Genomic DNA, 19,415 nt, shown 5'->3' with positions numbered 1-19,415 from the left:
TCCCTCCAAACTAATGAGCAAAATAAAGCAAGGCTGTCAAACTCCACTGAGCCTTTGAGGGTTTTAGACTTAAAAGAATTAAGAGGGGGTAACTGTCCATGCGTACCTATGTCACATAAGCAACATTTTTCATTCTGAATGAAAAAGCTGTTGTGTGGTCTTGCCAGGCAGTTAAGTTTATAATTTCCTCCTACCTCCTTTATAATAGATGTTTTATTAGAAAACAAGGAAAGAAAAATTGTGCAGATAAATTTCACATAAGTATAAAATTGCTTTTGTTTTTGTTTTCCAAGTGGGAGGGAGACTTTAATACCTAAAGCTGAGGTTCTACTGGGGAAGCTAAAAAACTAACCTGGGAAAAGATGAGACAAAAATTTTCCTGAAATTAAGTTTTAAATTACAGTCTATATTTGTCATAAGCATGATGGAATCAGATATGGACGGTTTGATTCCAGCAATAAAGAGACATCACAAGAAAACAATGTAACATACTGCACAAATGAGTGAGAATCAGTAATACATACTTCAGGTGAAAAAGACTAACTCTTTTCAACCACATGGTTTCAAGGGAAGTTCAGAGTCATCCAAAAAGAATTAATCAATTGAATCATTAAACATGTACTGCATACCTATTATATACCTGAGTCTTAGAATCTGCTGAAACTAGGAATCACTCTCGTCTCTGGTTAGGCAAGGAGATTAAAGTTTCAGGACGCTGAAAACAGAAAGAAACCAGAGGGGTGGTACTGTTCCTTAACTTCCTTTCAAAGACAATGTAGAGAATATTCATATATTACTCATTGCTTATAGCTTTCTGTCAAAGGTGGGATTTCTCTGAATATACAGATGGTACTGGACTACTGAAACATCTTGTTTTGAGGAGTAGACATTACAAAGATTAGTCCGTAGCTCAAATACAATTTTTAAGGGATACCCAGGCAACTGTTTGGAAAAGAAATTATAGGCCTTTGGTGAAATCTAGTCATAAACCATCTACTTGTCTCCTTCAGAACAGTAAGGAGCAAGATCCTTTTTTACTCTATAAACAAGTAAGTGTAATTTCTAGACCAAGAAGCGCTTGTAGCAGGTTGAATGGTGGTCCCCTAGAAATATGTAGGTGTCCTAACCCCCAGAACCTGTGAATGTGATCTTATTTGGAAAAAGGGTATTTGTAGATGTAATTAAGTTAAAGATCTCAAGATGAGGTCATCCTGGATTTAGAGTGGGCCCTAAATTCAGTGACAGGTGAGAGACTGAATATGCAAACAATGTCTAGACTATATATATAAAGACAGAACTCTGACCCACAGTCTGCAGCAACCAACCCAGGAAACCACTCATTATCTACAGCAACCAGCCCAGGAAGGTAGCCTGCTCTCTATAGGTCAGACTTGTGGGAAGTGAGACCACTATCTCTAATAAAGATTCAGGAGTCAGGCATTAATCCCTATAACAACTGGTCCCAAAATGGCCAGTGCTTGATTAATAACTGAGAGTTTCCCTGATTTTTGTCCCTACTGTGACTTGGGACCAGAGAAAGCCAAATATGCACCCTTAACCAATCACAAAGGATGCCCCAGTTCTAGTTAGCCCTTCTATAGTTTCCGCATGCCAACAGCCTCCAATTAGGGCACACCTGAAGATACCCCTTTTTTCCACTATAAGCTTTCGCACCCCTCTGCCCGCCTTTAAGTCTCTGTCAGAACACAAGTAATGGTGGCTGACTCCCTTGCTCTAGCAAGCTCTGAGTAAACAGCCTTTGTTTACTATCATATGATGATATTTTCTTTGCCACATGGGTGCCCTTATATGAAAGATGTAGAGGGAGATTTGCAAGTGAGTAGACCATGCGAGGATGGAGGCATAAGAAACCCAAGTCATGCAGCTCCAAAGTAAGGAACACCTGGAGCCGCCGGAAGAGGCCAGGAAAGCTTTGAAGGGAGCACGGTCCTGACAACATCTTGATTTAAGACTTCTGCCTCTATAATGATGAGAGAGCACCTTTTTGTTGTTTTAAGCCATCTAGTTTGTGCTGATTTGTTATGGCGAACTTAGGAAACTAACATGAGCTTTTCACAAGGATATTTGTATGTTACATGTCTTTTTCGGGAAGGACTCATAAACTCTACCGTAAATGTCTTAAAAACAAATGTTTCCAGTTTTTTTAAATTCGAATTATTTTCACAAGAAGGATTTACATGGTGATGTAAGAATATCTGGGGATTTTTCCAATGGTTCCCCTTAATAGCCAAGCATTATCTCTGCCCACAAAAAGTTCTAAGTCTCCATGAAGGAAACACCCATAGTGAAATAATGAAAATGCAGAGGTACAGGAGATGCTCTCTTGGTCTACCTACACTTAACCCGAATCCATTAACTCATTCTGTTTTCTTTGTAAATCACAAGCTAATTCCCACATCATGCTGAATGCTGAAGGGTAAGGAAGCTACCCTCCAGGGAGTCCACCCACTCCTGCTCCTACCAGTTGACTCATACAGCGACAATGTCACTGGTGTTTGTTCTCCAAACCTGTTTATGCCAGTTGTACTTCTCATTATGCTTTCATAATTTAATTAAATATTAGGTAAACCCATGAAATAAAGTTGTTGTCCCTTGAAAGTCTGTGTTTAATATTTTGGAAAGACCCAATTAAGGTTACTTGTTTGAATGTGTGCGATAACTAAAAAGATTATAAAGAAGAAATCTGCACTAAGATTGCTTCTCAAGTGCCTTAAAATTATCTTCCTCTTAAAGGAACAAAATCGTGGGATATCTTAGCTGATGGTTTAGAGGTGTAATTTATGGAAGAGAGACGAGGCAGAACTCTATAATCAGAAGGCCATGTGCAAAGAAAAGGCCTTGGACTTTCTCAACAGATTAGCAAACAAGTACACGGTTGTTCTAGGTTAAAGTAAAATGTTTAAGGTATTATGTTAATACTTTTTCATGGCTCTGGTTGAACTGACTTTCCTTTTAAACAGCTTTATTTAGATATAAAATATGTACTATCAAGTTCATCTTTATAAAGTGTATATAACTTAATGTTTAAATGACTTTTTCAACTTATTGCTTGATTATGGGTCCATTCTGCATCTATGAGAGAGCTTTTCCTGTGTGGACAAATTACTAAAGAAGAAGCAAGTTAATTCTGCGTGGTGAGGGGATGGAGATTCAAGAAAGGCTGTTTGAGCTTGAAGGGTCTGGAACAAGTAACAATTAAATAAGCATATAAAGAGAAGGGTGTTCTAAGTAGAAGGAACAGCATTATGTAAAGGATGAAATTATGTGGCCTTCCAAGAACAGCCTTTAGTTTGAGTGGCTTGTTGTGAGTTGTTGTTGAAGAGGGAAGTGTTTTTTCAAAACTGATTATCCATCTGAATCATATATAAGGATTAAAACAAAACAAAAAGCGAAGCAAAACATGCCCAGACCCAACACCCTGAGTTTCTGATTCAAATGTTTATCTGGAGTGAGGGGGAGCGGCACGTCCCTAGATTTACGTTTTTTTGTTAAGTTCCACTTTAGTTCTTAGTTTTAATGTGTACTCAGGATCAAGAGCCACTGGAGTGAGGGGGAGTGGGGATGAAGAAAGAGAGGGTGAGGAGATGAGGCCATAGTCTAAAAGCAGATGGTGGAAGGAAATGGTATGTAAATACAATATAATAACAAACTTTCTCCTTCCTGACAGCTTCTCTATTTTGAAATATTTCCTTTTTAACCTTTTACTGTTACTGTTGCATTAAAGAGAATGAATTCTCACCATTATCTATAAAAACAGATAAATATTTTACAGCTTTGTAATAAAAGACCTCTTGCTTACAGTAATATTTAACATCAAACAAGCTCAGGGCAGAGTGCACCTTCCCATCAGGTGCACCATATACCACTCAGGGTTCTTAACAAATGTCCAGCAAAAATAATGAAAATACAAGTTTTGACAAAAACATCTGCCAGATACTGAATAGTGGGCCCCCATTCTCTACTCAAATAGCATAGCAGCACTTGCCCGCTTCAAAGTGCTCTTCTAAACTCCCAAACATCTAAGATTCTTTCCTTCAGGAACACATTCTTCAGCACCTATCATCTGAATAACCATCAGAAAAAAAAGGGACTTTTCCTTTCATCATAACCAGTTCCACAGGACACACCCTTTCTCCTACTCTTTGACGGTCGGAGATATTTTTTGCCTTCCATATACATAGTAGCTGTTAAATATTTTTAAATAAATGAATGTTATACTCTTTGAGGGTAGAAAAAGGATTCTAATTTGCATTCTTATCACCATTCTAAGGGCCAGTGCCTTCTAATTTTCTACTCGTGGCATATATTTTGAAAGGGCACACAGGACATACGTTTGTCAACACGAATGAACAGGCTGAGCTGTAAAAGAGTCCAGTCAGCAAGTTAGGCAGGATCAGCAAAAAGGAAAGGAGGGTTCAGCCAACTTGTTTCTGGAAACAAAGCAAGACAGAGGGGACCCGGGGGAGAGAAAGAAAAATCCGCCAAGGAGGCCCATTACTTGAACCTTGGGTGGGACACAGTGCCAAGCGCTACCGTAATGAGGTCCTCGGGCCCGGCTCTGGCGAGGACACCAAGTGTGACAGCCGCGCTGCTGGGCCGGCCTCTCGTCGTGGCGCGACGGGGAGCGCGGCCGTGGGCCAGGGGCTTCCCTCGGCGCCGGGAAGGGAGGCGGCGACCCACCCCGAGGCCGCTCGGCCGCGCGCCCCGTCGGGAGGCCCGCCCCGCTGCCCTCGCGGCCCGCCCGGCCCCGCCCGGCCTCCGGCCCGCGGCCCCGCCTGGCTCCGGCCTCACGGCCCGTCGGCCGCTCGGGTTCCCCTTCCTCCTCCCGGCGAGGGGCCGCGGGTGCGGGCTGACGGCCACCTGACCCGGAACTGCTGACGTTTCCCCCGCGCTCGGCGCCTCCCCCCCGCCCCGGATCCCGCCGCCAGCCCTGCGCCCTGGCGGCCGTGCCTCGGCGCGGTCGGGCGAATGAGGCGGCTGAGGCGGCTGAGGCGGGCCGGGCGCCGCCCACACAGCCGCGCGCACCCGGCTTCGGACCCCCAGGGTACATGCTCGCACCTCACGGTTTCGTTCCGGCTCAGGACCGGCGCGGAGGGCGGCAGAGTGTGCAGAGTGCGCAACCAAAAGTGACCTGCGGCAAGGCGGGGACGAAGAACAGCCTCGGGTGCGCGTCCGACGGTCAAAAAGTCCCGAAGGGGCGGGAGGAGCCGGTGCAGGTGTCCGAACAGGTGGGGGATCGGCGCCCCCTCCCCCAGCGGGGGCCGAGCGCGGACCTGGCGGTGACAGGCGCTGTGTGGCTTTTCACAGTGCAGAGGGAGGGGGTTAGGAGTGGCGGCAGGAGAAAACCGTCCTGGCAACGGGGGTGGGGGATGGTCACCAGAGAGACTGGCAGCCTGGGGTGGGAGGGCAGTGCTGGGGGTGAGAAAACCTACTCAGGGGCAGTGAATAGGAGAGTAGGTAGGATGCACTCCTGATCCGCATCGCAGTTGCTTTTGTGATAACTGCCGTACCTGAGTGTGAATATTGGGGGGAAATGTATCAGTCATCTCTGCTATTCTCTCCTAAGAAAGCAATTTAAAAAAAAGCTGACAAATAGTTGATTGCCAATGGTATATTCGTTTCCAGTGTACAATACAGTGATTCAGTATTTTATAGGTTATACTCCATTTAAAGTTATTATAAAATATTGGCAGTATTCCCTGTGCTATACTATATATTCTGTATCTTACTTATTTTACACGTGTTAGTTGGTACCTCTTAACCCCTTCTTTCTCTTTAACCACTAGTTTGTTCTCTATATCTGAGTCTGTTTCTGAAAACAAAAACAACCCTGCAATTTTTAAATGCAGCTCCTTTTAACCCACTGAACTTAGGGCCTAGATATTTCATATGAAGGGATGTGATCTAACATGCCAGTCACCTCAGGATAATGACATATCAATAAGTTGACACCCTGTAATTAAAAAACAGGACTTGGTTAAGTCAACAAGCAATTCCCTGCTTAAAATTTGCTATCTGAAAAAACAAAACAAAAACTCTTCTTATGCGGAAAAGATGTAAAGTACTTTCACAAAATGAATTAAGAGATGGCTTTGCTTTCATTGTCATTGTTCTCATGACAAATAGTGGACTGGCTTTTCTGGGAGGAGTCTAGATTCATTACTTTGGTTACATTCTAAAATCAATGCAACTCTTCTTTTTATCCATCCGTAAATTTCTGTTATAACTATATAGAGATTGATATAATTTTGTATTCCTACTTAAGCTAATTTTTCTTTTCAGGTGAGTTTTAGGGGACACAGAAATCTATTTTAAAGAATTTTGTACAGTATTGAAGGATGGCAGAAGCAGTGTTGATTGATCTCTTTGGCTTGAAACTGAACTCTCAGAAAAACTGTCATCAGACATTACTAAAGACATTGAATTCCATCAGAAACCACCACAGTGCCAAGGCAAAGTTCCTTTGCATAATGTGTTGCAGTAACATCAGTTGTGACCATGATAATTGTGAATTAGAAACAAGCAATGGATTATCAACTCTCTTGAGAGAATTTGAGACTGTTAGCAATCCCAGCATGGCTGCCTCTTTGTATACCATTAAACAAAAAATTGATGAAAAAAATTTGAGCAGCATTAAGGTAATTGTGCCTGCGCACCGGAAGACAATAATGAAGGCATTTATTGATCAACTCTTCACTGATATTTACAATTTTGAGTTTGAAGACTTACAGATGACTTTGAGGGGAGGTCTTTTGAAACAATCTACTGAAACGAACACAATCACAGCTCAAGAACAAGAAGCAATCCGGAATGAAATAGAAACATATTTGAGAAGTTTGCCAGCCCTGAAAGGAGAATTAACCATTATCACATCTCCTTTGATCTCAGGTATGCTAAACACTATCTGTTTTTCCTGTAGATGTGAAAAGCCAGTCTTTTTTTACAGGTAGTTCACCTCTTTTCCCTTCTTTTTTTGGTAGACTGTTGTGAGCTTATGCTCATTAGCATCAGTTACAACATGGGAGTGTCATGGATGGCCTTGTAGTGTCAGGGGTGTCAAGGGATAGTCCCTTCAAAGCCACCCTAAGTAAATAAATTCACTTTATGCAAATTCAGCTTTAAGACAAATCCCCTAGCCTTCCTTTTAAATGAGATTTATGACCCTAAGCATCTCCTACTTAGAAATTCTGAAACCTTAACTCGCTGGTGCCTTTACAGAGGAGTGAAATTTAAAGCAGTCAATCTTACTTCTTGGATAAGGGATATCTACTGTGGTTTATATGCTGTTGGTTATAACAAAGACAAATGGGACGAAAGGTACCCTTTGAAGAGCAATAATCCCACAGGGAAGGTAAAACTAACTCAAAGCAGTATGCAGTAAGAATAGATGGAGGTATAAAGTGCTATAGAAATGAGAAGTCATATAACTAATGCAGGTTGAAGTGATCAGGGAAAGTCTTAATGAGCGACTGGGTTTGTAATGCTCTATAGCTTTTGTATAGCATGTTTTTAATCTTCAATACTTATCTTCAACAGATATTTTCATACACGGATTTACTACAAGAGCAGGTGGAATATCTTACATACCAACTCTTAGCTCATTCAATCTCTTCAGTAGTTCCAAACGAAGAGATCCCAAGGTCGTTGTTCAAGAAAATCTGCGTAGGCTGGGGAATGCTGCAGGATTTAATGCGAAGAAATTTTACCGAATAAAAGTAAAATTTTGTTTCTTATTTTGGAAGCTCTAAAGTGTATTTTGGACTCTGCTAATGACTGCATGGACTTTAAATAAGCTATTTAACTTTTGCACCTGGTGTTTATCTAAAATTTAGGATAATGCTTGTGATTGTTTTTCTTAGAGCTATACATTGTAGCCTAAAGATCAGTTCTACATATTTCACTTGGAGCTCCTCACCTCTAAAAGGACAGTTAATTCTCAGAGTATAGTACCACTACCCTTTTTGATTTAGAATGAAACTTCCTGAATGGTAGGAGAGAAAGGCCATTATTTTCTAAATCAACACTAAGAGGAACTAGGGTACAGTTGGTGAGATAATTGTTTCCTATAGAATTCCAGCTTTACTTGACTCCAGGAGAAGTAAAACTATCATTGATTTGGTAATGTAATTTCTTTCAATAAATTGGTACTTTGTGGAAATTACTACAAGTAGAGATTTACCCATCTCTAGTGGGAGGTGTTCATGATGGATGGTCTATTTTGAATTTTTAAATGTTAAAGTCTGCTTTGAATAAAACATGCAGACATTAGCATACCAGAGATAAATAAGTAAATTTGTTATCTTATCATATACCTATGGAAGTGATATATTTAATGAATGCTAGTAATCTTAAATTGGTTATGTAATTTTGTACAAAATTGTACCTTCAGAAAAACTCATGGCATGAGAAATTTTTATTTTCAAAACATTTTTATCTCACATCTTTGGGATTAGACTGATCATGCCAATGATGTCTGGATTATGGGGAGGAAGGAGCCTAAATCTTACGATGGAATCACCACAAATCAAAGAGGAGTCACAATAGCGGCGCTTGGTGCTGACTGTATACCGATAGTTTTTGCAGATCCTGTCAAAAAAGCATGTGGGGTTGCTCACTCTGGTAAGTGGACTTAATTAAAGCTTCTAGGGTTTGACCAATTTTTTAGCACAGGAAAAGGTATAATTTCTTTCCGATGGACATTACAAATAGTTGATTAATTCACATGGTGCTAAGTGTAAGACAGGGTAGAGCTGGCACACTCATGATAGGAGCAGGTAAAAGGAATGCCTAAGTCAAATTATGTGACTCAGAGTATAATTCCCAAAGAAAGCAGTACCTGGGCTGATTTGGGGGATATTTGTAGGATTTAGCTAGGTATCAGTGTTTCTGGGACAAGGGTGCTGTTAACATTTGGGGCAAGATAGTTTACATTGCAGACAAAGTTTGCTTGGCTTTTGAAATTCTTAATGCCAATAGCACTCCCAGGTGTTGTAATAACCACAAATTAAAAAAAAAAAAAGAGCCTCCATGCTTTTCAAAACACTCCCAGGGGGTTGTACTGCCTCTAGTTGAGAACCCTTGAGGGCTAGGCCATAGGGAATAGGAAGGTGAGACATGAGATATGTCACAGGAGGGTGTTCTTGATGATGCAGAAGCATGTGCAAAGGTATGGAGGTAAGAAAAAGCAAGATATGTTTGAAAAATTGCATTTAGTTTGATATGCTGTAGGCTAGTGACTTTACTCTCTAAAGATAAGAACAAAGAAGAATTTTTAGGTGCTATGTTGTGTTAGGTTACGGAATTTGGTTTCTGCAGGTTTTTAAAAATACTATTTAGATTATCCAGTGGTTAGGATTCTACGTAAAATGAGGAATGATCTTTTGGATTTTCTTCTGCTTGTAAATCTATGACTACTTTGCTTTTTAGATGACAGATAAATAAGAAAATGGCGTGTTTTCTTTTGATCTAGCTAGAGTAATGAAGTTGGATAACTACAAGTCATGGTTAATATTTGACATTGTCAAAAGTTATTTAAAATTTGAGTCTCAGTTATTGGACATAAAACGGGAGTATTATTTGTAATTTGTTACTTCCTAGGTTTTGAAACATTACGTTTAAAAGATAAATGAAAGTCTTGCAAAAGAACAACATTAGATGTCTCACACTTTTTGATTTCAAAACTTGTTATAAAGCTATAGTAATCAAATCAGTATACATGGTACTGCCAAAGAGACAGACACATAGACCAGTGGAATTGAATATACAGCCCAGAAATAACCCTTTACATATGTAGCCTAATGATTTTTGACAAAGTACCTAGACTGTACAATGGAGAAAGGACAGTCTCTTTAGCAAATGGTGCTGGGAAAACTGGATAGTCATATGCAAAAGAATAATGTTGCATCCTCATCTTACATCATATATAAAACTTAAAATGGATCAAAGATCCAAATGTAAGAGCTAAAATAAAATGCGTAGAAGAAAACATACGTGTAAATCCTCGTGATCTTGATTAGACAATGGTTTCTTAGATATGACACCAAAAGCACAAGCAACAAAAGTATAAGTAGATAAACTGGATTCCATCAAAATGAAAAACTTATGTGCATCAAAGGACACAATCAACAAAGTGAAAGGTCAACCCACAGGATGAGAGAAAATATTTGCAATTAATATATCTAATAAGGGGTTAATATTCAGAGTGTATAAAGAACTCCTACAACTCAGCAACAACCATAAAAGACAACTTGATAAAAAAACAGGTAAAGGACTTCAGTAGACCCTTCTCCAAAGATGATATGCAAACGGCCAATAAGCATGTGAAAAGTTGCCCAACATCTCTAATAATGTGGGAAATGCCGATCAAAACCACAATGAGATATCAACTCACACCCATAGCGATGGCTAATATTAAAAATTTTTTTTGAAAATACATATTGGTGAGGCTGGGGAGAAATTGGATCCATGCTGCACTATTGGCGGGAGTATAAAATGGTTCAGTTGCCATGGAAAACAATATGATGGTTCTTGAAAAATTTTTAAGTAGAATTATCTTATTACCCAGTAATTCCACTTCTTGAGTATATATGCAAAAGAATTGAAAGCAAGATTTTGACATTTGCACACTATGCTCATAGCAGAATTATTCATGATAGCTAAGAGGTAGAAGCAACCCACATGTCCACCAATGACTGAATAGATAAGCAAAATATATACAATGGAATAATATTCAGCCTTAATGAGGAAGGAAATCCTGAGACAAGCGACAACATGAAAGAATCTTGAGGACATTATGCAAGTGAAATAAGCCAGTTGCGAAAAGACAAATACTGAATGATTCTACTTACACGAGGTGCCTAGAGTAGTCAAATTCATAGGTACAGAAAGATGAATGGTGGTTGCCAGTGACTGGGAAAGGTGGAAAGAAGGGAGTTCTTGTTTAATGGGTATAGGGTTTTAGTTGTGCAAAATGAAAAAATTCTAGAGATTGGTTGCACAGTAATGTGGATTGGCTTAATACTACTGAAATGTACACTTGAAAACAGTTTAAATGGTAAGTTTTATGTTATTTATTTTTCCCCACAATTCTTAAAAATGTGACAAAAAAAAAGTGAAGGAGAGAAGACTAAAGATATAATCCCAGTGGAAACTGAAAGTATAGACCATTTTAAAAAGGAAGAGGAATGTCTCTCTTGTGTCAGATGCTTTGTATAAAATGCTGCATTTAAAAACTAGTATTTTAATTATTTAATTGATTATTTAGCTTAATTTGGTGATTCATTTACAATTTCCACGTTTTGAAAAATACAGGAACTGCCTCATTTTTAACTTAGATATAAACTATGGTGAAATTTTGTGATGTTTCAACTTTGCTTATCTCTTTTGCTTCCTATTATATTCCCCAGGTTGGAGAGGTACCCTGTTAGGCATTGCTATGGCTACAGTGAACGCTATGGTAGCAGAATACGGCTGTAGTTTAGAAGACATTATTGTTGTACTGGGGCCTTCAGTAGGACCTTGCTGTTTCACTCTGCCAAGGGAATCAGCAAACGCATTTCATAATCTTGATCCTGGATGTGTACAGCGACTTGACTCACCAAATCCCCATGTTGACATCCGTAAAGCCACCAGGTATGTTCGACTTCAGTCCAGAACTGCAAGTTTGGTTATTTCTTATCCCTTCTAAAATGAAAATTATTTTAGGGAACAATCAGTAACTCCAAAGAAAAATTCAGGTGGCAGGTGTTTAAGTAGCTGACATACACTCTTAGACAAAAACTCATTTTCAATATGAAATGTTTTCTCATTTAAGTTTGAATAACAGAAATCTTCCAGTATCTCTTACTGATTTACAAGTGAAGGAAGAAACAGTTGGCATTTAGTTATAAGAGATCTACTTTAACTTCATATAGAAAAGTTGGTACTTTTGTAGGGGATAAACATGGCACTTCACAGCCATTCCTCAGCTGAATTCTCCTAAATATAATAAACTATCAGGAAGCTAATGTTTAAAAATTATTCTTATTCTCTAATTAAATAGAGGAATATATTTTTCAGCAAAAATATTAGATAATATAAACACACAGTCACTTTCGAGTTCTTTATGGCCCCTTGTATTTTTGAGCTTATGAAGTTTTGCTATTAATAGTTATTAAAAATTGTTTGTCATTTCTACAAAGGAAAATTGATGTCTGATTTGATTCCAGTAGTACAACCTTACCCAGATTCCGCCTCATTTAGTACATAAGTTAGAAAGGATTGAAATAGATTCTTAAACGTGACTTGTGGAATAAGACTCACTAATTTATAGTCATGTTTCATGCCATAAAGTGTTTATGGAGAAGCAAGTTTTCTGTGAAAAATCTGGTTAATAGGAGGCAAAGATATGGGAGAGCCAGATGACTACAAAGCATGGTCTGTCTGAATCAAGTGAATCTTGTCTCCAAATATCCTGGTAACCATAGAAGTTTCTTCTCAAATGCATACTTGATTTTGATTATAAAACAGATTTGTCTGCAGGGCAACGTGGAGGTTGTATACTTCACATATGAACTTAGGTAATAAATGGTGATGAAATGTACCGTTTCCCGACAGGACAGTCCCTGTTCTGTAACTGAATAACAATTTGCATTGTTCCAAGCAGATCTTTCCCAGAATTCTTTTATACCAATATCCATACTTTTTTCATATTGCTTTGGCTATTAATAAACTCTTTCTGTCTTTTGAAATACGTGTATCCTAAGGATTCTTCTAGAACGAGGAGGAATTCTACCACAGAATATTCAGGACCAGAACCAAGATCTCAGCCTCTGTACATCTTGCCATCCTGACAAGTTTTTCTCCCATATCCGAGATGGTCTTAACTTTGGTACACAGATTGGCTTCATATCAATTAGGGAATGAGGTACAGTAAGGTTCTCCCTTCCCCTCCCCTTCCTTTTTCTTCCTTCCTCTTTCTACCTTTCTCTCCCCTCATTTTTGAAAAGAATTATATTTTACTCCTTTATTCCTATAGGAACAATTAATTTCCTACTTTTGAGTGAAGCAATAGTGGTAGGAATTTAATTTTCAGTGGCATACTCTAAATATAAAGAGCAGCCAGTCCTTTTCCTGGATAATGAAGAAGAATCAGGCAGACATATATTAAAAGTATAAAAATAAAATAATTTTTGGTTTAAAAATCCTGTATGGATGCCATTCAGCTCTCCTATGTACTTGCCATCTGTAATTTCCTGTCATAACGTCCTTTGACTTTTCTTTTTTTATTCTTTTTATTTTTGAGAAGAAATCTTTGCATAGAAATTCTAAATTCTATAATAATAAGAAATCCACACATACACAGACTTGCTTGATTTTCAAGTAGATTTCCAACTGCTTATAGCAGGAATTGGCCAATTTTCATTAAAGGGCCAGATGGTACATATTTTAGGCTTTGTGGGACATACAGTCTCTGTCTCAGCTATTCAACTTTGCTGTTGTAGAGCAGAAGCAGACTGGAGCAACACAGAAACAAATGAGTATGGCTGTTTCAATAAACCTTTATTTACAAAAAAAACCAGCTGAGGGGCCATAGTTGGTACACGGGCTGTATAGTTTGCTGACACCTGATCTACAGTTATAGAGTAAGATAGAGTTTAATTTCATTAAATTGGTATTTATTACAGGGTTTTTAAAGAGTTATACAAAAATATTTCATGATAGTGATTTAGCACAGACCTATTAACAAATGTCTGATTTTCCTTAAGTTTACTTTTAACTGAGTTATTTTTAGTTTTTACAATGTCTTTAACTCTTTAGTATACAAAAGACTTTAACAGACTTAATAATTGTTACTTTGATATTTTACCAGCACTAGTAACGGTCTCATATTTGATTTCTGTGTATTTTTACAGGTACTTGACTAGATTTTTGCCTGCTTCCTGCTTCCTTCCATAGTGATTATAAAAGAGAAATTTAACTGTTTGGTATACTTAAAACCAAAAGGATTACAATGGATAATTCATCTTTAGGGTACATTTTCATTATTATCCACAGCATTATGATTTTCCTTGATTCTAACAATAACTGACAAAAATCAGCATAATATAGCTTATATGTTATACAGATGAGGATTATTCTTAAAAGTTGTTCTCTGTATTTGTCACATAAATCAAGAATAGGTCTGTTCAGTTCATTATTTATTGGGAATGCCTTTATCTGTCAAGTGTTGTATGAATCATAGGTGAAATCAAGATGAGTAAGACTTTTTCCTCTGAGTCTAATGCAGTGGAGGAGATAAACACTTCTAACACTTAAGTTTAATTTTAATAGCAGAAGAGTACAGGAGAAAGAAGGATTAATTTTGTCTAGAAAGTGGGATAGAGAAGATATTACAGAGAAAATGGCTTATCACATGGGCCCAAAATATGTAAAGGCTTTTGACAAATAAAGAACAACCGTAGCAGGTAGAAGGACTACCATCAACTAGGGCATGAAACTCAAAGTGGACGATAACATGTTCTAGAAAGAGAAGGGTGTGGGCGAGAGTTACTGGAAAAACAGGTTGGAAATGGATTAGTTAGGGTCTCGAATGCCATGCCAAAGAGTTTGGAGTTCATTTTCCTGGCAAAGAGTAGTCATAGAAAGTTGGAGAGTGTTTCTGTGTCTTTGGCATTATATTAAACAGGATAGATTTCACTTGTGAGGGACCAAAGCAGAGAGATTAATTAAAAAGCAGTCAAAATACTTTAAAAAAAGAATTATGGAAACCTGAATGCAGTGGAAATTAAAATAGAGGAGAGAGTAGGTGGATTAGAGAGACATTTGGTGAAATGTCCAGATCCTGGTACTAAATCATGGAGAGGGTAGGTGAGGAAGAGTGGGGAAGTCGCTGATGATGACGCAGTCTCTTGGCTGACTACCTCGAGTGGCAGCAAAGACGGGGAGGAGGTTGGGACAAGTGGGAGGGATAATGAGGTTGATACACAGACTGAAATACCCCTGGATGGAAATATGTGGTCAATAATTAGAAATAGAGACCTGGAACCTACGAGAGAGCTGGGGGTTGGGGGGAGGAGATTTGGGAGTTGGCTTTGCAGAGACGATGCCTTAGTCAGCTGAAGTAGGCTGGATCATCTGGGCAGAAATACAGGGTGAGAAAAAAAGAAGCCCAAGGATGAACCCTCATAAGAACACTTGCATTTAGAACAAGAAGCTGAACCAGTAAAATAGAGTAATCCTAGAAGAGAAAAATTGAGAAGAGTCGTTTTGAAGAAAGAAGCCAGCATAGATGTGAGAGATGCTCAAAAAGAAATCTTCAGAAAGAAAATGAAATGAGGACTGAGAAGAAGCCAATGGATTAACCATATTAAGCTGTTCTACAGGTAGTGGTGGTGGAGCCAGATTTCAGTGCTTTGAGGGTGAGGATGCGTCAGTGCTGACTCTTTTTTGCCAATATTTACTAGAGAAAATAAAGCACCAGGGTATTTTGAAGGAAGGGGTATGTATATGTACATACATTTTATGGGGGGATGAATAGTTTTAAGTGTATTTGTAGGCTGAAGAAAGGAGTTAAGCTGTTTTCATTTGGGAAGAATTGTATATATGGTACATATTTTTAATACAAATTAAGGTCATGTTCTACCGTAACAAGATTTCTTATTTCATATGTATGTCTTTTCTGAATATGCAGAAAGTTATATTTGTTTGGTACTTATAAAGGACTTTCATATCCATGACCTGATTTTACCTTTATCATTACTCTGAAATGCATAAGTCAGGTGTTACCTTCTTATTCAGAGAGAAAAACTGAGTCTCTTTACAGTAGAGGGTAAAATCACGTAATTTGTGATAAAGTCAAGATTTGAACCCACATGTTGTGCCTCCAACTCATTTCAGATTTTACAGTTAATTGGTGCTATCTAAATTAAATTTTTACAACTTTTTATTAAAATCACATATTCATACAGTCAAAATTCTGTTGACGTATTCCAGTTTAAAAAATTTAGTTGTAGCCCTCAAGATTTAATATCCAGTGAAAGATGACCATCAATAAACCAACAATTTTAATACTGTGATATGTGTTGTAAGGTTGTCACAACTTAATACTTTGTTTAATTGTTCTATGCAACTCATAGCTCAGTGTGAAATTTATATGAAATACCTCATTTTTTCTAATTTAGGGAAGGCATGAAATACAAATCATAGGATAGCAATTTCAAACTCATACAAAATATTCTTTTGTTTAATGGTAACAAGAAAGATTAAGGAATAATTCCACACATTGAGAAAGACTGATAATTTTCCAGTTCTTCACTGTGCATTATTTTGTTGAATGCAGGGTATTAGGCAGCCATATTTCATTTTATGAACCAAAATATTCCACAACCAAATAAAAATTATGTTTGACTATCTGTGATTTTGGATTGCCTGTGCCAGAGCATATAAAGTTGTCTCTGTGCTATTTTACTGAGTGGAAAGTATTGATTGAGTAACTCAGAACCAGAATGTAGGTCGTTAAGTAGTCATGTCTTATTGTCACAACAAGATCTCTATCACTTTTAAGCATCTGTATATAGGTTTCTGGGACTTTTAGGGTGTACCCACATTGATGATTTTTAATAAGTTTTGTTTTCAGTCTAAGCACTGCTGTTAACTGCATGTAAGTTTTCATTTTATTAAGAAGAAAAATTAAATTTGTAAATCAGATAAGAGTTCATGACTATTACCTCCAAAATATCACATTTAAAACTGAAATTTACCTAATTGTAAATTTAAATTCTGAAGAATAGTGTACTGAATAAACATGATACACTCCACTGCTTTATAAAGTAAATGAAAAAAATGATTTTTCCACTGGGAGGTAGTGTTTCTACAAGTAACTACTCTGTTCCTTGGTGTAAGGTTGAACCAACCTTAATCCCTGTATTTATTTGTACAAAATTTTTTAAAAGGGCATTTAAAGGTCATTGCTCTTACTTTAGAGGCAACTTATTATGCTTCAAGTAGATAAACATATTTAGGAGTCCTCACCTACCTGGGTCTCACTTCTGCAGAATCTCCAGTAACTTCTTTTCTGGAAGTAGATTTTGGCGGGGAAATTCAAAGAAGCTCACTCTGTGTCACATGACAAAAGCATAAATAATACCCATGGATCCAGAAGCTGGAAATAAGAGGACAGCGGCATTTGAATGACATCATTTTATATCTCAAAGTGGGATTTGGTATTTGTTTTCACTCAGTTGTCCTAAAGTTACACTTCCACTGTATCCATCCTGCTTTTTATATGAACTCTTAGAGAATGCCACCAATCTATGGAAGTCCAGTACTTCAGAGAAAGCACTGCTTGGTTATCTGTGTGTGTAGACATGGATCTGTGTGCTAAATGATAAACAAGAAATATGCAAGTGTCAAATATGATAGGTAATCCCTTTGCCCCAGCTCATGTAAATTCACACAAATCACATTGGATGCAGTGGAACCATAGATTTCTCGCTGTAAAAATTTTGTAAATTGTGCAGTAAAGAATGGAAGCATGGTCCCTATGCTTAATGTATGTGTTTATACGCACTCTGGTCTAGAGCACGTCCACATCCACTGTGGGCAGTGTTTTTAAACTTGTGATTTCAAAGATCAGACAGCTGCTGTAAGTGCATTGTTCTGTGTTAGGTCATTGCTTAATGAAGGAAAAGAAATCTGCCAGTACTGCTTTCTCCAGATTAATGCATTTAGTTTGGACTCAGGATGAGTCAGTTGTGTGGAAACAAACTTTTCATCCTCTCCTTAGATGCATTTTCTTTGCAGAGAAAAAATGCTTACATCACACTCCATGTGTCTTTGTGCCAAGCGCCTGAGGTGAGCTGTGTCCTTTCTGTATCTGGAGCAGGCTTTTTTGTTTTACTTAATTCTCAGAAGGCTGGGGTGACCAGTTACTGTATCTTATTAGACAATTAAAATTTCTAGCAGATTCTGTAGTTCAAAATATCACTGTTCCTTTCTGACAGCAATAATAGAAAGAGTCCTCTTATTTCATGAGAAATATTTGTAGAAAACAGATTTGTTCATGGTGACATTTGACTTTTAAATTTTTATTATCCTCCATTTTCTTAATTCTTAGTTTTGCAACACAGCGCTTCCTTATTCCTTCAGCTTCCTTAAGCACGTGTTTTAGAGTTGTATTTGCCCCCATAATCCTTGTTTCTGTAACCTATGTTTCATATAACTTCATTCTTTGAGTTTTCTGCTTTTAACTACATATTCAGACTTGATTATTGAGTTGTTTGTTGAACATACTTTATGGGCCCCTCCAATGCAACATCCTCTACACTTAACTCATCATTTCCCCTCCAAAACCTGCTCCCCTCTGGTGTTCTATCTCAGAGAATGAAACCATTACTCATGCAGTTGCCTTCTGGATAGAAGCCCTAGAGTGTTTCGGAATGCCTTCCTTTTCTTCATCCTTTCCCTTCCCACGCTACCACTACCGACTTTGTAAATCTACCATCCGTTTCTGTGTCTCTATTTCAACTGCCACAGACCTTTCAGATCATCATCTTTTACTTGCAGGGTTAGAGCAGCCTTCTAACTAGTGCTTCCTCATTGCATCCTTTCCTACACTGCCATTATAGATTGCCCTAAAATGCAAATCTGGTCATATTACATTCTTCAAAATTATTTTATGGCTTCTTCACTGTCTCTGAGATAAAGACCTACTCACTAAAGTTTCTAAGTGCTTTCATGATCTCAGCCCTGCTCACCGCTTCAATTTCCACTACTCCCCATTCTACACCTATATTCCAGTCATTCTGTACTTTTTTCATTTCCTAGAATATGCCATTAAGATAGGTTAGACCACAGAGGTTGGTTTGTACTCAAAGACTGACTAGAACTCAAATTTGGTTCAAGGTTATTTTCACTTAGACTTTCTACTTAATTAGCAAAGAAGCAGGACCCAGGACATACACAAAATACACATCTAAGGAATTGAGTACAGCACTCTACTGTCTCCTTAGGTCCTCTTGAAGATATGACCAAAATTCAGTTGTCTGTTTAGCACAGTTGGCCCTCCATATCTGTGGGTTCCACATTCATGGATTCAACCAACTGTGGGTTGAAAATACTCAGGGAGAAAAAAACAATTCCAGAAAGTTTCAAAAAAGTAAAACCTGAATTTGCCACATTCTGGCAACTAGCTACATAGCATTTACTTTGCACTTAACAACTGTTTACAGCTTATTCACATTATTTATTATAAGTAATCTAAAGATGATTTTCAAGTATATGATATGTGCGTAGTTTACACACAAATACTGTGTGATTTTATATAAGGGACATGAGCATTCCTGGATTTTGGTATCCGAGGGAGTCCTGGAACCAGTCCCCTCCGGACACCAAGGGATGACTGTGTGTACACAGTG

The 19,415-nt window shown here is 38.1% G+C and overlaps 3 protein-coding genes and 1 long non-coding RNA gene across 15 annotated transcripts in view; 1 reads left to right on the top strand and 3 right to left on the bottom strand.

The window, feature by feature from the left end:
- The window catches only part of CCDC122 (coiled-coil domain containing 122), a 46,028-nt gene extending 40,832 nt beyond the window's left edge, over nucleotides 1-5,196 (bottom strand). For 6 of the 8 annotated variants that reach the window (XR_012080017.1, XR_012080019.1, XR_012080018.1 and 3 more), the window contains exon 1: nucleotides 4,526-4,657. The gene's annotated coding sequence lies outside the window, so the exon portion shown is untranslated. Of the gene's footprint in view, nucleotides 1-629; nucleotides 714-4,525; nucleotides 4,658-5,079 lie in introns of those variants that run through there. The other 2 variants (XM_072976292.1, XM_072976291.1) reach the window with 2 other exon arrangements.
- Nucleotides 640-5,502, bottom strand: LOC140701044 (uncharacterized). The gene is made up of 4 exons (XM_072975908.1): nucleotides 5,454-5,502; nucleotides 4,555-5,318; nucleotides 4,353-4,380; nucleotides 640-715 (listed from the first exon to the last, which is right to left on the bottom strand). Exons 1-4 carry the CDS (start codon nucleotides 5,500-5,502, stop codon nucleotides 708-710), a joined length of 849 nt encoding a protein of 282 aa, XP_072832009.1. The 3' UTR covers nucleotides 640-707.
- LACC1 (laccase domain containing 1) lies at nucleotides 4,956-16,076 on the top strand. 2 transcript variants are annotated; one of them, XM_031684524.2, is made up of 7 exons: nucleotides 4,956-5,185; nucleotides 6,304-6,909; nucleotides 7,558-7,736; nucleotides 8,475-8,640; nucleotides 11,427-11,652; nucleotides 12,765-12,925; nucleotides 13,914-16,076. In XM_031684524.2, the coding sequence occupies exons 2-6, from the start codon at nucleotides 6,360-6,362 to the stop codon at nucleotides 12,922-12,924; spliced, it is 1,281 nt and encodes a 426-aa protein (XP_031540384.2). In that variant the 5' UTR covers nucleotides 4,956-5,185; nucleotides 6,304-6,359; the 3' UTR covers nucleotide 12,925; nucleotides 13,914-16,076. The 2 variants fall into 2 exon arrangements, with proteins under 2 accessions (XP_031540384.2, XP_006209488.2); XM_006209426.4 differs by having other exon boundaries at nucleotides 4,956-5,249.
- Nucleotides 7,591-19,415, bottom strand: part of LOC140701133 (uncharacterized) — a 52,278-nt gene continuing 40,453 nt past the window's right edge. For all 4 annotated transcript variants that reach the window (XR_012080022.1, XR_012080023.1, XR_012080025.1 and 1 more), the window contains 3 exons: nucleotides 17,036-17,161; nucleotides 11,619-11,703; nucleotides 7,591-7,698 (listed from right to left, as the gene is read on the bottom strand). This is a non-coding gene — a long non-coding RNA (uncharacterized lncRNA). The remainder of the gene's footprint in view (nucleotides 7,699-11,618; nucleotides 11,704-17,035; nucleotides 17,162-19,415) is intronic.

This window comes from Vicugna pacos, chromosome 14 (genome assembly GCF_048564905.1).
Source record: "Vicugna pacos chromosome 14, VicPac4, whole genome shotgun sequence".
Lineage (NCBI taxonomy): Eukaryota > Metazoa > Chordata > Mammalia > Artiodactyla > Camelidae > Vicugna > Vicugna pacos.
The sequence above is the reverse complement of the archived record's forward strand: the minus strand, read 5'-3'. Positions and strand labels throughout refer to the sequence as shown.

Coding starts and splice junctions, on each gene's coding strand:
- LOC140701044 (XM_072975908.1), bottom strand. CDS start 5,502: ATGCGGATCAGGAGTGCATCCTACCTACTCTCCTATTCACTGCCCCTG. Junction 5,319..5,453: donor CTCCTATTCACTGCCCCTGA/GTAGGTTTTCTC, acceptor CACTGTGAAAAG/CCACACAGCGCCTGTCACCG. Junction 4,381..4,554: donor GGCCCGAGGACCTCATTACG/GTAGCGCTTGGC, acceptor ACTCTTTTACAG/CTCAGCCTGTTCATTCGTGT.
- LACC1 (XM_031684524.2), top strand. CDS start 6,360: ATGGCAGAAGCAGTGTTGATTGATCTCTTTGGCTTGAAACTGAACTCT. Junction 7,737..8,474: donor AGAAATTTTACCGAATAAAA/GTAAAATTTTGT, acceptor CTTTGGGATTAG/ACTGATCATGCCAATGATGT. Junction 8,641..11,426: donor ATGTGGGGTTGCTCACTCTG/GTAAGTGGACTT, acceptor TATATTCCCCAG/GTTGGAGAGGTACCCTGTTA.